Source organism: Pteropus medius, unplaced genomic scaffold, assembly GCF_902729225.1.
Source record: "Pteropus medius unplaced genomic scaffold, Ma_sr-lr_union100, whole genome shotgun sequence".
NCBI lineage: Eukaryota > Metazoa > Chordata > Mammalia > Chiroptera > Pteropodidae > Pteropus > Pteropus medius.
The window spans coordinates 405,002-421,276 of NW_024350327.1; the positions used below are offsets into that span (position 1 = coordinate 405,002).

The 16,275-nt window shown below is 42.4% G+C and overlaps 1 protein-coding gene across 5 annotated transcripts in view; it reads left to right on the forward strand.

The window, feature by feature from the left end:
* Positions 1-16,275, forward strand: part of GRIK4 (glutamate ionotropic receptor kainate type subunit 4) — a 450,925-nt gene that overhangs the window by 305,843 nt on the left and 128,807 nt on the right. For all 5 annotated transcript variants that reach the window (XM_039839626.1, XM_039839628.1, XM_039839627.1 and 2 more), the window contains 2 exons: positions 3,487-3,665; positions 7,972-8,025. In XM_039839626.1, coding sequence (XP_039695560.1) covers positions 3,487-3,665; positions 7,972-8,025 — 233 coding nt within the window. The remainder of the gene's footprint in view (positions 1-3,486; positions 3,666-7,971; positions 8,026-16,275) is intronic.

Here is a 16,275-nt window from a genome sequence, read left to right on the forward strand (position 1 = left end):
TGTCTCATCTCACTGAATTTCATTGCTCAGACTGAAGGATCCCAGGGGATTTGGCCTCTTTTTCAACCAGGCTCCAAAGAGTCTCTCTGCTACATGTCAGGAACCATGGGATAACCCCACTTCCACCTACCTTTACTCACCCCTCCAGTTGCAGTGCTCCCTCTGCCATAACATGCCCAAACAGATTATTCCTTGAGCCAAGGAGAGAGCTGAGACTCTGGGAGCTCCTTCTCTGTGGCTTCCTCAGGAAGGTTTGGCTCCTTGTTATGTCTTTTGGGCTCAGACCTTTGTGCAGGTGGGATTGTACTTTTCACATCGACAATGAGGAAAGCTTCGATGCAGGACAGGGCAAATCTCCCTGAGTTGGAGGAGACTTAACCCTACACCAAGAGAAAAGGAGGGTCCTTTAGTGGAAAGTGTGGAAAGAATTCAACATACACACCAAAGTTAGAGGCAAAAGGAAAGTTTATTAGAAAAGGGATGACACTCCACAGAGTGTAGTCCTCAGAGAGGCAGAGAGAGGGACAATGAAAGGGACTCGGAGAGAGACAATAGAGAGTCAGAGTAAAGGCACTGACAGGATCACTGAGAGGAGTAAAGTGAGACATTGAAAAGCAGTGAGAAAGAGATAGATGGGGGCTGTGGGTTCAGGGAATTCAGTTTATACATCATTCTTTAGTTCCCATTTCCTTTCATATGGACATGCAGTGAGGAAGGAGAAGAGTATAGCACTGAAAAGGTAAGAATATGTAGAGTGAAAAGCCTGCCAGCAGTTCCCAGCCTTTAATCCATAGGTTCCCCATGGTTTTAGCCACTGAGAATGACTCTTGGTGCCTGTTTCCTCTTCACAGGTGTGAGGAACGGTTGTTAGCAATCCCAGCAGAAGTCTTCCTTTGTTCTGCAGGTGTCCTCCTGGCCTGGCTGTGGGGCTGATCAGCATATCACAGTCTCTGAATGTGACTTGATTAACATTTTTAATTCCTCCTCCTTACTTTAGTTTGGTGAATATTCTCTCCATTTTACATATAGGACAAAATGTGGCTGCCCCATAGAAAACCAGATTATTTAGGCCATCAAAGAAAATAGAGACATGATTTGAACTTTTCTACAGACTTAGATGCAAGTCCCTTGACTCTAAGCTCCTGGAGATCAGGGTCTGTATCTGATCCATATTCTCTGTTGGCATCTTGTTGACCCAATGCCTGGCAGTAAGGATGTGCACAATGAGTGTTGGCTGGACAGACTGTACTCATCCCTCTTCATTCTACCTCACTGAGTCATGCTTGTTGTTTGAGCTCTTGTGGGGATGCATAAATACGAGAGAAGTAACATTGACACTGTATATTCCAGTTCCCAGTGTGCTTTCACATAGGATCTCATTGAGTTCTGGCCTGTTGTACCCATTTTACAGATGAGGATGGAACCTTGAAGAGGTTAGATGACTTCTCAAGGTCACACAGCCCATGGGGGCTGACCCCAGATCTCAAATCCAAATCTGCATCGGGGGTTGGCAGGAAGTGCCCTGGTGCAGCATCAGTGCCACTCTTGATGAGGACCAGTGGAGAGGGGATGCAAGAAGCACAGATAGCAGTGGATCTTCAAGCCTGTGTCGAGGCCTTGTTGGGGATGGAGAAAAAGGCCAACCTGATGCTATGGCTTGCACAACTGGGCTGTTTCTGCTTTGTAAATAACAGGCCCTTCCAAGGCTTCCTCCAACCCCACCCCACAGCCGCTGGTTCCCTGGAATGCTCCTCAAACTTCTTGACTGGGGGGTAGATGTTTGCACCACCTTCTCAGAGCTCCTGTCTCCATCATGCAAGGCCCTTGGGCTCCACTCTGCTTCCCTTTCCTAGTTAAAACAAAACAAAACAAAACAAAACAAAACAAAACAAAAACAACCCACCAGTTTAGGCTGTCCTCCCTAAATCCAGAGAAAATGCCCTGGGCCTCTCTGAGTTCTATGCCTGCTGCCTGTGATGTGTTTTGTCTGAAGAGGCAGCCTGGTCTCATGGGAAGAGGGTTGTATGAAGATGAGAAAATGGAAATTCTGATCTCAACTGTGTCCCTGTGTGACCAGGCAAGGCATTATCACCTCTTTACAAAAAGAGGGAGGTAATACAATGCTCTTCATAGCCCCCTCTTTCTCTTATCTTTTGATCTTCAAGGTTCAGGAGGGTCAATAGCCTAAGCAAGAAGAAGTCTCTGGGTCATATTCAAGATACTCTTGCATTTACTATCTCTTTAGCTAGCCTAGAAACCAGAGCACAGGGACCTTTGCCTGGTTAGAAAGTCAACCTTTCCCTTGCCATCCACGTGTGTAGAGCCCATGTCTGGGAGAGTTATTCATCTCCATGCCTCGTGTTCTCTGTGCTGTGGGATTATGATAATTTACAGGATTATTGTAAGGACTTAAATGAGATGAACCATGTAAAAGGTTTAGCCCATTACCTGGAATACAGTAAAGACTTAATAAATGTTACTATTGTCCTTGCTTTTGGGAGCAAATGCCTGTCTCTTTCCAATGGACTTGAGACTACTATATTCCCAGGAGACCCCTCCACCCTCCCACTGCCCCCCCCACCACCCACATACCCTTCTCCTGGCCTGCCTTTTTAAGAGACAAAGCAGAATTAAGACCCTTTTGTCTCAGTGACATCATTCTGAAACCCTTCCCTCCACCAATGTCCAAGGTAGCAAATAGCAGCGGGGAGGAGGGGAGTCCTTAGCTCTCAGTCCCAGTTTTCCTGTTTTGTTCTGGGCCCACATCAAAGCCTGTTCTTTTGTAATCATAATAATACCTTATCTTAATGTAGCCACTATGCTCTGAGGAATTCAAAGGGTTTTGCTAGATCTGTTTTCCAGGCCTTGTGATCTTGAGGGAAATGCTCCCCCCCTACCTTCGCAATGGAAATGAAGGCAGTTACAAGACGAGATGTAGCATTTATAAGAGTTTACCATGTGCAAGGCTCAGGCCTAAGTACTTTATGTGTTCCCTGATTTAATCCTTACCACAGCTCTGCGAGCTGACTCCTGTTACTATTCTCAATTTTCAGATGAAGAAACTGTAGCCAAGAGACCCGGTCCCACAAAAAGGTCGCACCATGGCTAAGTTAAGGAGAGAAACCCCAGCCTAGTGGTCTCTGAGCCCAGGTCTGCCTGTCGAGTAGGGCTATGAGGAAGAGTGGGAATTCTCTGGTCTGACTCAGGGGAGCCATACTCTCTTCTTTAAAGGAGCATTTTCAAAGAAGTTGTGGGAGGCCCTAGGAGCTTAGGAGCATTCTTTTTTATTGAAGATGGGATAATTAAAGTCCAAAAAGGTTAAGAAACTTGCTCAGGTAAAGATGCACATGCTGAATGAGCACAAGCAGTGGGGTCAAACCCATGGCCCTGCCTCCAGCCCAGTTCCTCACTTGTCCTGCTTTGGCACCAGTATCTCCCGAGTGGCACTGTGGACTCTTAGGACCTTCATCCTCTCTTCCTTTCCAGGCCTTTTAAACTTAGAGAAGCTGCTCCGGCAATTCCTTATCTCCAAGGACACACTCTCAGTCCGGATGCTGGATGACACCTGGGACCCCACCCCACTTCTCAAAGAGATTCGAGACGACAAGACAGCTACCATCATCATCCATGCCAACGCCTCCATGTCCCACACTATCCTCCTGAAGGTGGGAGCCAGGCTGGGGCGGGGGGCGGGTGCTGGTGGCTTGGAACATCCTTCTCCCTCCCTCTGAGATTATACTCTGCTCCCTTTTGCCTTGGGTGTCTGTCCTCTTGGGCCATGATGGCCAAAGGAGCCCTGGGCTGGACCTGTGAACCCTGACCAACCTCTATATGCTTCAGTTTCAATGGGCAGCTCCCGAAAGCTGAAAGGAGAAAGCAGGATGATGATGTCATAAAAATATTTAACTCTTGGTACAGCAGGGCAGCCACAAACTGAGACGCTGGCTAAACCTAGACCCTGCCAAGGGACCTGTGGTGAAGTCCATGGGTTCCTAGGAGGGTCCAGGTTTGTGAGGGTGGTGTATTTGGGTGACTTGAAGGGGAGGCCGTTTGTCAAATAGTATAGATTTCCATATTTGGACAACCAGGGAAGTTATATCTGTGTGTACTGCTAAATATCAGCCCTGTATGTAATCTTTATACATGTACCACATGTACCACAAAGTGCTGCCATATAATTTCCCAGTATAATCCTCTCAGTGACTACATGAGGTAGATATAATGTTTCCACTTGACAGATGAAGAAACTGAAACTCTGGGAAATTAACATCTCTTTGTTCAAGGCACAACCCTGTGAGGAGCAGAGATAAGCCTATACCAGTTGTATCTGACAGCAAAGCGGGTAGCTTCTCATAACCCTCTTCCCCGAGAATATAGAGGGAAGAGTGTCAGCCACTGAATCAGAACATACATGCATGGAAACTGGAACTCTGTGAAGCTTATCCAAGAGAGACAGAGACAGACATAGAGAGAGAGGTCAGGTGTCTGGGTACCCACCCTGAACAAACAGCTGGGCAACCTTGGAGTCACCTGGCACCATTCCTGGGCAGGTGGCTGTACTAGGCGTCCAACCCCAGACAGAATAGACCTTGCTTTCAAGCTCCTCCATGGCTTGTAGCAGCTCCCTCAGTCTTTTCAGGGGCATTGATCTCTTCTAATTCCATTTTAATTACATGTTTAAAAGCAACCTGTAGTCTTCCACTGGGAGAATGAGATTCCTCCTTAACCTCCGCCAAGCTGTGAGGAGCCAGGCACTCAGATAATTTTCTCTTCCTCTCCTTCCCTCCCTCTCTCCTAACCTCCCATCCCCAGATGTCTGAGTCAGTAAGAAATTTGAATGAATTCTCTGAGTACCGAAGACTGTTCCTTCAGCCTGTTGGTGTAGTAATTTTGCATAGTTCCAAACCCATGTCTGTCTGTGTGTATAGACCCAACTCACATACACACACAGAATTTTTCTCTTTTCTTCCTTTTTCTTTTTCTTCTCTTATGTCTAGGGCTAGAATCAAGGAAGTCATAAGTTTCAAGACATGAGAAATACAGGCTGAAGAGTCCTCAGGAAGGACGAGGAGTAGGAGTGAGATACATACTCCTGCAGCCCACTTGCAGAGGGAGGGTCAAATTAAACTTTTCCCCCTGTGATAGCAGAGCCTGTCTGAACAGCCCCCAAGTGGAAGTCTTTTAGGGGAAGCCCTTGCACTCTATGGACTCTAGCATATGCAATTCGTCAGTGTCTCTCTCTCTCTCTCTCTCTCTCTCTCTCATCTAGTTTATTGTTGAAACTTTGGAAAGTACAGAAAAGCCCACAGAAGAAAATAAAAATTATTCATAATCCCATCACCCAGAGACAACCACTACTAAATTTTGATGTCTATTTTTTTCTACCTTTATAGACCTGTTTTTTTCTTTTCCAAAATTATTATCACCCTGCACAGTCTTTATGCTTTTTTTTACTTAATTATATGTCATGCATTTTTTCCAATGTCATTACATATTTTTCTACAAATATTTTAATGGCTGCATCATTTCCTATCATATAATATATCATAATTCATTTAGCTATTCCTTTATTGTTGGAGATACAGGTTATTTTTAATCTTCTGCTATAATAAATATGCTGGGGTACCCATCTTTCTTTGTACATAAATCTTTATGCCCATTTATGAATATTTTCCTAGCATAAATTTCTGAAGTAGAATTACTAAGTAAAAGCTATGCACGTTTGAAGGATTTTGATATGATTTGCCATACTGGCTTTTAGAAAAGCCATAACAATTTACACTTCCACCAGGAGCGTATTGGTGTCTAATAGCACCCTTGCCAATACTGGGTATTAAAAATGCTTTTAATTTTTTAATTTTTTTTGTTGTTGTTTATGGCTGGCTGTGCTTTTGAAGAAAACCTGTAATGATCATTATTAACAAATGAATCTGCTGGGTGGCAAGTTGCAGGCTTCCCTGAGACCAATTACTGGCCTCACCCCTTGTGGCTTTGGAACCAAACTGATCAATAATGACCAGTGAGGCCTTGGGAAACCATGTTCCCTTTGTCCTCATCTGACTTCCTAGTGGCCTCAGGCAGGCAAGCCTGGACTTAACCCCATGCTTCCCTGAGGCTCTATATTCCTCCTTCATGGGGATTACAACCCAGACGTGACAGGCCTCAGGAAAGATGGACTCTGTGTGGGAAGCAGTATGAACAGAGAGCACACTAAGCTTCTGGATACTTTGTGTTCACGTGCGAGCCTGGCCCTGGAGCTTGGCAGCATTCTGCTGTCTCTCGATTTCAAGAGGATTTGCAGAGTAATCTACTTTATTGAGTGGCTGTTCCAGCAGTGACCACCATGTTTATTCAGAATTCAGGTCTTAAAAACCAAGGATCTCTTGTCTTTTATCTTTAGGGCAGCAGATTTTACAAAATGAGTTTTAACCACTTGACAATGCCTTCTTTCAGCCCCCTATCCCCAGCCTATTCCTGTAATCAGGGGGCTCCCATTAGCCTAGGCAGTGGTGAGAGGAAACGGCACTTTCTATGGACAACGTGAGTGCGGGGGGATGGGATGGGGTGGGCATCACTCCATACCATCCTCTTAGGAAAGGAGGAGGAAATGTAGCTTTGCTGGAGGAAGAAGGAGCCTCACATAGGAAGCCTTGAGCTGCATTGTGACCCAAGCTTCAGTTTCTCATTTGAATGGTGGTGATAGAGCTACCCCAGCTTGTTCTTCAAGTAGACTGAGAGGGTTCCTGTAGAAATACTCACAAAGTTATTGGAATTCCTTGGGAGGTAAACACTATGTAAGGAAAATGTGATTATTCCTGATCTTGTTTCTCCTCCCATGCACCTCACTAGTCATGACAAAAATTGTTTCGCAGTGTCCCAGAGCTTCAGCATACATTATGAAAATCTAACTGTCAGGAGGGCCCTGGGGAGAGCTAGGCTCATTATTAACCTGATCTGCTTGTCGGTTTCTACATCACCTGTCACACTCAAAGCCAGGCACACTGATGGGGAAGGTTTGTTAAGGGTATTTATGATGACTACAAAGATCAGACGAAAGGGAGGCTTTTCTGAAGTAGCATTCCTCAACTGTGGAATGATGACGCATTGGTGTGCTGTGATCAAGGGTAAGGCACGTCAGAAGCAACTTGTTCCTTACTACTAATAAATGACCAAAGTTAGCAAATGATTCACTTGTTTCCTACATGACTATGTATTCTAGAATACTCACGGGTCTTGCTTATCAGCATTCTTATGGGGTAGAGTTAATTTGGGAATTGCCGACAACTCACAGACTCTCCTGTCTGTGACTTTGCCCCTGAGAGAGTTGTGTCAGTGTTTCCAACAATATCACAGTCCTCTGGAGGAGTACAGTTAAAAGCACTGAAATTAGGCTTCCTGGCTTTAATTTAATCTTTTTCATTTATGAGGTGTGTGATCTATAGAGCCTTTTGGTATTTCAGTTTTCTCAGCTGTCAAATGGTGGGCGGCATGGAGGAGGAATAATTAGTGCCTACCTCATCGAGTTAATCCAAGTAAAATGCTTTCTAGGGCTCGACACATACTAAACAGTAGGCAAGTGTTAGCTGTTGTTATTGTTAATAGTTGTGGAGATAATTGTTGTAATCTGGTTTATTATTTGCTTCATTTCCTTTAAAGTCATTTTGGTTTCCATGGCATCTGGTTATATCTATGAGAATGTGTTATGCATGAGAATATTAACTACTATGAGTGTCACTGCAGGGGTGGGGAGCAGGATGGAGATGAGAGACTCTATTTTAGATGCCAGTGTTTCTGTTCCATTCTCCAAGGTCAAGGGCAAAGTAAACCAATCAAGATGTTCTACTCTGCCTGCATCCCAAAGGTAGCAAGCCAGACAAATGACGGACAAATGAGTGGAACCCTCACCGCTCATTTACTTCCAATGAGTGAATTTTTATTTTCCTCTCTAATATCCCTCTCTTTATTTTGCAGGCAGTTGAACTAGGAATGGTGTCAGCCTATTACACATACATCTTCACTAATCTGGTAAGACATTTTCACAGCTCACCTCCTTGGCACAGAGTATCATTAATTAGGGTCAGTGGGGTATGACAGAATGAAGCCCAGGAGATGGGAATAGGGAAAATAAAAGCAGAGGCCAGCAAGAGAGGATGGGTGTTGAGAGCCACTGGGATTCTCATCCCAATAATTCTTAGCCTTGAAAGAATGGAAATTTGGGAAGTCTAATCCTCCATTCAAATGCCACCAGCTACACAGCACTGTTCCTTTGACAGATAATTCTCCTCTATAGGTTCAGTTATTGACCTACTATCTTTGCATTGCCAGATCCATATGCTGACTCAGAATTAGGATAGCTAGGGCACAAAAAGTACATGGGTCTTATGGTGTTAAGACTGGATGCACCTTCAAAGACCATCTCTGCCAAATCCCCTTATTTTGCAGGTGAGAAAAGTCTGTAGAAATTTTATTGTGTCAAATTGGAGAACTAGCTTTGCCATCTACCAACTGTATGCCCTTCAACAAGTACTGAGCCTTGGTTTCCTTATCTATAAAACAAGGATAAGAACAGCTACATCATGGTGTTGTTATAATTTCGAAGTGATGTAATTTAATCTATGTGGAAATATTTTGAAATTGTAAATCAGTAAGAAATGTGAAAGATTGTTATGAAGTATAGACACACTCAATTAGAGAGTAAAAAGAACCTCAGAGAACAAATTTTTAAAAGAATATTATAACTTTTTAAATTTTGAAGTAAAAGATCCACACGAATTTGCAAAGATAATAATAAAGAAGTATCATGTACTCTTCACCCAGTTTCTTCTAGGGGTTACATCTTACATAATTCCAGTACAATATCAAAATCAGGATATTAAAATAGCAAATCTTTCAAAATGTGCAATCAAGACACAAAACTATTTTATCACCATAAAGACCTCCTTCATACTTCTATTTTACAGTCTCACCCACCACCCTCTTCTTCACCACCCCTAACCTCTGGCAATTGCTAATCTCTTCTCTATTTATAATTTTCTAACTTCAAGAATGTTATGTAAGTGGGATCACCCGGTATATGACCTCTCGAGATTAACTTTTTTCACTCCCAGCATAATAATGGCCTTGAGAATCATCCAAGTTGTTATATGAATTAAGTTTCTTCCTTATTATTGGTGAGTTGTATTTCTTGATGTGGATATACCACAGTTTGTTTAACTGTCCATTTATTGAGAGACATTTTGATTGCTTCTACTTTCTGGCTATTACAAATAGACACTTTATTAACAATCATTCAGAGACAAAATTTATTTTATTCTATGAATGCATGAGCTATCATGCTCGCTTTCATAGCCCCTTCATCCAGATGTATTTTTGATGTAAAGGCACTGGGTCAAGTATTAGGGATTAAAATGGGAATAAGAAACTAAGCTTGCCTTGGAAAAAATCAAAGTACCTATTCTAGTGCAAAGTGGTAAATTTTATTAGATGTGTATACAAAATGCTCTAGACCCTAAAGCAGGGGCCACTTGCTCAACCTAAGGCAGGCAGGAAATGATTCACTGAAGAAGAAGACCCCAAAGAAGAGGCCTTTAAGCTACACCCTGAAAGATGGATAGAGTTTTTCTAGATAAAGGGAGAAAAGAAGAACATTCTGGAATAAGGAAGAACGTATCCGCGTACTTGGAGTTGTGAAAGTACATGGCATGTCCAGGAAACAGTGAGTCACTTCAAACATATGGACTGCTCCAGGAATGGCATGTCAGTTAATTATTATTAATTGATCTAACTAAATCTGTTTGCGAAAGTAACCTATTTAGAAGATTTAAGGCAGATATCAATGTTAGTGAGCAGAATCCAACCTCACAGATTTGACTCTTAAATCTTAAAATGAAAAAGGTTGCCTAAAAGTTAAGACTTTCTTGGTCAACATATGTGATAGGATAACCTAGAAGATTGTTCAGTGTCCCTCCCTGGATTTAGAGGCCAGGTCTCCTGAAATGTGCTGTGAGGTCAAGAATATGCCTTCCCAAAGAGACAGAATGGGATTCTGTGATCCCTGTTCTTTTCCAGATGTAGGTTTCTGTGAAAGGTCCTTTTGGGTGGGGCTGCTGTGGAATTGTTAACACTGAAACATCTCATAGGCCTTTGCTTTCAGAGATGAAAACTCCTTTGAAAAGTTCAGGGTAGCCTCTTTTCTGGTATAAAGATTCCCTCCTCAGCTGGCTTGTGAGAGTCCTTTAGCTGTCACTTAGTTTGCCACCACTACAAAACTGCCTGCTCCATTGTTGGAACTTTTTAATTGAAGTCTAGCCACATATAGAAGACCACACAAATCACAGGTCACAGCCTAATGAGTGAGCACACCTATATGAGCAGCACCCAGATCCAGCACCCCAGAGGTCCCCCTCATGTCTCCTCCCAGTCACCGCTCCTCAAAATGTAAAACACAAGGCATTTCTTTCCTTGTTTATTTTTTCCTATCTAACATGGCTGCTGTAAATCAGAGCATTAACGTGTGAAAGGAAGAAAGGATTAGACTATTCCCAGAGCAATGCAAAAGTATTTGCTTAAAGTAAGGAGGCATTTGGGGGAGCACCTGGCTAGTTGGTAGAAGAATAAAAAGAGATTAAAGTACAGTTGTGTTCCATATGGGAGCCTGGGAAGGAGAGGAGAGAAGAGAGAAAAGGCAGTCTAGTCTGCCAGGGATGCTACCCACATAAAGAAGCCATGGCGGAAGAAACTGGGCAGCAAGAAGTCACAAGGGGGACTTAGCAGATGGAAGGAGGCCAGTCATTTGGAATACGCGTTCCCAGGATCATAACTAGGATAAGGGGAAGTTGCTTGGTTTTTAAGGAGATTTTTAAGGAGATAGCATCACCCACACTGTGTACTACCACTTCCTCTTAGAAATGATAATGATGATTGTGATGATTTGTCTAGTGGAAAAAGCACTAGCCTGTGAAGTCGGGAGACCTAGGTCAGGTCCCCACTCTGCCTTATTCTTACTGTGTGATGCTGGAAGAGTCGTGTTGACTATTTGAGCCCCAGTCTTCTCATTTGTAAAATGGGTATAATAAATCACATGAGATTGTTGTGAGAATAAGTAAGTTCATTATAAATTGCAAAGTACTATATGTTTGTTTGTAAGGCATCGTCTTTCTTTTTTTATTAACAACACTATATTTTCAGTTTTCAAAGAGTCTTTCTCCTTTTCGGGTGAACACAGACTAGATAGATGAACTCTAGCACTCCTCAGTCAGAGTTCTTGGAACCTGAAATTAACAAGATTCACAAAATTTGTAAGTTTGAACGGGGGAATCAGAAAAAATAACTGCAGGAATGATGACAATTAAATAATAGTCAAGAAAATAGAAGAAATGTCATAGCAAAAATCGGTCAGTGAGAGAATACTCTGGAAGCCTCTCATTAGTGCTTTGGCTTTCTAGAAGGGACAAACTTTTATTAGGAATAAAGAAACTATTTTGAAGTTTATTCTTCCTGCCCAGTTAGCGTCTTGGTCCAGAGTGGACAGGCTTCATACAGAGGGTAATGAGTTATCCTCTGCGCTTCTCCAGTACCCCCTACGCCCATACAGATGTCAGTTGGACTTTAATTTTTACTTATTCCTTCTCTGAATTCCTTAGGGACTCCCATCATGTGCCATCTCCCTAAATTCTGCCACAATGATGCAGCAGCTACTCAGATTAGCTTTTTGAAATCCTGCACAGTGAGCCAGAAAGGCACAGGCCTTGATATTACATAGATATGACAGAATTCTAGTTTTGCTGCCAGCTGTGTGACCCTGTGCAAGTTACTTAACCTCTCTGAGCCTTAGCAACTTCATCTGCAAGTGAACACTAAAAATATCTGCCTTAGGAGACAATAACCAAACAGTTGGCTTGCAATACAAGTGAGATATTCTTAAATAATACCTTGTCATACCTTAAGAAGGTATTCTTAAAATAATACCTTCCCTTTACTAAACCTGTGTTGTGAGCCAGCTGCTGTGTGGATATTATCTCCTGAGGCAGGTATTGTTAGTGTTCACTTACAGATGAGATTGCTGAGGCTTTAAAATGGGGATAAAACAGTGCTTTCTGCTGAGATTTAAATGAGAAAATAACTGGGAAACACTTATTACAGAGCTTTGCATGTAGAAGGTATTCAATAAATGTCAACTATCATTATTATTCTATTACTCAGCAACTTATATTGCTTCTACTTTTTGGCTATTGTGAATAGTGCTACAGTGAACATAGGTGTACAAATATCTGTTTGAGTGCCTGCTTTCAATTCTTTGGGGTATATACCTAGAAGATGAATTGCTGGATCATATGGTAATTCTATGTTTAATTTTCGAGAAATGGCCAAACTGTTTTCTGGCTGTACCATTTTTATTCCCACCAATAATGTATGAGGATTTGAGTTTCTCCACATCCTCGCCAATACTTGTTATTTTTTGTGTATATGATAATAGTCATCTTAATAGGTATGAAGTATTCAGATGTGTTTCTTATTTCTATTTGGAGTTTGCCAGATGAAAGAAGCAAGACTACATGGCTAAATTTGAGAGTCCTGATTAATAAGCTTTATAGTGAGAAAAAGAAGCCAATATGTAAATATCCAGGCCTTTAGTCATTCAGATCTGGTGAAAATCCCCAGTTCAGGAGCTTATTAGCTATGTGCCCCTGAAGTTCTTGGAGGTCTCAAGTTTCCTCATATGTAAAATATAAATAATAAAATTTATCTCTAGAATCTTGATAAAATTAAAAATTAGCTATTGATAATGCTTTGTATCTGGTAAGTAATGCCAACTACTATAACAAATAAATCTCATGGCTTCACACAATAGAAGTGTATTTCTGACTCAACTGAAGTCCCAAAAGAGAATACTTGATCAGTGGGCACCCTTCCATAACGTCATTTGGTGGCCCAGGCTTCTTCTAGCTTATGTGTCCTCTGAGGAATGGGAGAAAAAATAGAGGATCAGATACAGGAAGGTTTTATAAGCCAGGCCTGGAAGTGGCACATAGTATTTCTCCTGATTAATTCCATTAACTAGAACTCAGTCACATGCCTACATCTACCTGTAAGGGAGATTCAGAAATGTTATCTATTGTATGCTCAGGGAGAAGAGGAAATGGATGTAATGATCAGCTAACAATATCTGCCGTATTTTTAAATTATTAATCATCATCACACATCTTTCCCATGTATGCTGAAAAAGCAATTAGCATCCTAGGCTCTGGCATGTCTGTTTAGAAGATAATTGGTCCTATACGTAGAAATTAGCAGTTCATTATAGAGGTGTCAGCTCCCTTACAGCTAAAAGAATCTGCTCCTGGAGTTCTTTTATCCAGGTGGGCTGCTGGCCTGACAGTCCTGTCTGGTGTTTCCAGGTGAGGCATGACAGGACAGTTGTTGATTCACTGCGTTTGTCCCACTCCTGTTTGAAAGGAGTCTCTGTACTCCAGTCAGCTTCTGGGTTTGGCTGGGGAAACTGTTGTTCTGCAAGACTGATGGAAGTTTAGATAAAGGAAGTGAAGAATTAAGGGCCTTTGGGCAAAACCCAGTCAGCCACTGAGATAGCAGAGATGCCATCTGAAGATCAGAGGTGCAGGGGGAAGTGCAATTTGAGCTAGTAAATCTGGAAAGATTATCCAGCTACTAATGAACCCAGGGAGATTCTCAATCACTGTCGAATAGAAAAGATAAAATCATCCTAATCTGTGTCAGCACAGATGGGCCCTGTGCTAAAGGAGGGACCTGCCACCTTGGTGGGGAGAGGTTTAGAGAGTTAAGGATAATGGTCAAAAGTTATGATATGTCAATGGAAAGCAGGAAATAATTGGGCACCAGAAGCAGGAACTGTGTGATCTGTGGGCCACCTGGGCATTGCAGGTAGCATGGCTAGCTGGATGCCATGCCAGATAGGGTCAGAGCTTCATGCTCTTGGCACCACTACCATGCTGGAAGACAGGCTGCCATTTGTGCCATGTAGGCAGTAGGCGTTTCAGAGTTTTTCCCTCAGGGAATCTAGAGAGAAGGGGCCAAGTGCTGGTGTCACAAGTCTAGGGAAAGGGTTATACCAGCAGGAGGACTCGTCATACAGAGAACAGAAAGTGAAACAGCTGTGTCTCCTAGTTGCAGCCCTGCCACTAACTTGCTGGGTGACATAGTAGTAATGATAGTTGTTATTTATTTATTGAATACCTTCTATATGCAAGGCTCTATAAGTGCTTCTCTGTTATTTTCTCATTTAAACCTCACAACTCAAGAAGAAGGAACTGTTTCATCTCCATTTTAAATATGAGCAAACTGAGGCTCATAAAGTTTTAATACATTGCTTAAGGTAATGACACCAGATAATGAATCCAGGTAATTAGCTCTTATCCAGGCAAGCCATTTCTCCTCATGGGGTTTCAATTTCTTCATTTTAAAATTATGAGATTGTATTTGGTGAGCCTGAGGGTCTTTTTAGTCCTAGACTTGTTCCATCCTACATACTATTGGGGGCATTTTGATTCACGGCACCCTCGGGTTGGCATTCCAAAGGAAAATGGCCCATTGGATTGGAGAACCCACGTGGCCCATGGAAGCAATTTCTGTTTAGCTAACAGCTGCTTGGATTCCCAAACTGTAGCCAGGTCCCAGTGAGTCCTGCAGAAATAACTGTTCTATGCCCCAGTCTCTATCTTATTTGGGCAGAATGGATATAGGCAACCATTTTTTTCTCCTCTGGGTTCATGTTATTATCAAGCAGACAAAGCCTATGTTTATTTTTCTAAATATTTACCAGAGAGGTTAGCCATAAGTAATTGAAATTGCTAAAATTATTACAAAAAAGTGAGTTGAGGCAGACAGGGAGGAAAGGAATTGATTCCAGAGGACGTGAGCATGCTCATCATCCCGCTTCTTTTCCTTCTTTTGGCACGCCAACTCTACTCATCTTTCAGGTCTTTCTTAAATGCCACTTCCCCAAGGAAGTCTCCCCTGACACCCTCCTAGGTGGAATCCACTGTTACACTCTCTTATAGAGCCCTGTGTTCTGTATTTTGTAGCATTCATTCATTCCAGTGACCCCTCCACCAGACTTTGAGCTTCATAAAGGCAAATTTGTCTTGTTTGTCATAGTAACTACAATGGCCTACTGAACATTGTGGGTGCTCAATAAGTATATTTGAGGGAATGAATGGAGCACTTCATAACATTATAGAGTTCCTGGACTAGGAGAGCTGGCCAGGTGAGATAGCTCACTTCCTTTTATCCAACAGGAATTCAGCTCATGCCCACTAAGCACTTAAGCACAAAAGTCTGAAACTCAGCCAGGAGGACCACACAGTTACTACTCAGTCTAGAATGCCTTCTTTTACTCTGAACTGGATAGATTTAAAATTAAGGGTGTGCAAGACCATGAAGGGTGGTTTAGTTCAGCATCCAAGAGACAGGGTTTCAGGGGGTTCTGATAAGTGAGGGCAATGTCAAAACCTGAAGCCCAGGGTTGGCACCAAGAACAACGACTGAAGTAGGAAGAGGCAGAAGAGTGCAAGGACAGTCTGATTGTGCTGAATGGCACAATTGTGCTGTCTGTCACCTGGGGCTGCTTCCTCTACTGGCCACACTATGCTCGGGTTGACCTTAGTCAAGTGGCCTCTTCAGGCCAGTATCTGGCACCTAACTCATGGAGCCAGAACCCAAAGGGCTTTGAAACAAAACATCTCCTTCAGGTTTTTAAGGTCATTATGAAATTGTCATATGCCTTGGCACATGAGATTGGGTGAGCCTCATGACTGTGTTGACACAGGATTAAGACATGATTTAATGGAGGGAGCCAGGGCCTCAGATCAGAGAATATTCGAGTTTGAATCTGCACCCTGACATGTATTAGAGGTAAATGTGGCACATTACTTAACCTATTGGAGTCTCAGTTTTCCCTTTTGTAAAATGGAATATTTTTTACATCATTTTGTGAAGAACATGGAAAGTTTCTAAACCTTTCTAGTTTAGAAACCTTTCACTAAGGATTCTAGTAAACATTATTTCTCTTCCCTCCCTTCTTTCTCACTTTCATGTTGAGTATTTCCATCCTTAGACTTCGGTTTTCTAATTTACTGCCTCTAGCTTTCTAAAACTCTAAAGCTATAATAACCAGGAACATTTCAAAATTGGCCTCTCACCTGGTTGGAACTATAGTTCCCAGAGTACTTGAGCCTCTTTCATATCTTACAGTCATTTACTGAAACACATCACACACACACACACACACACACACACACA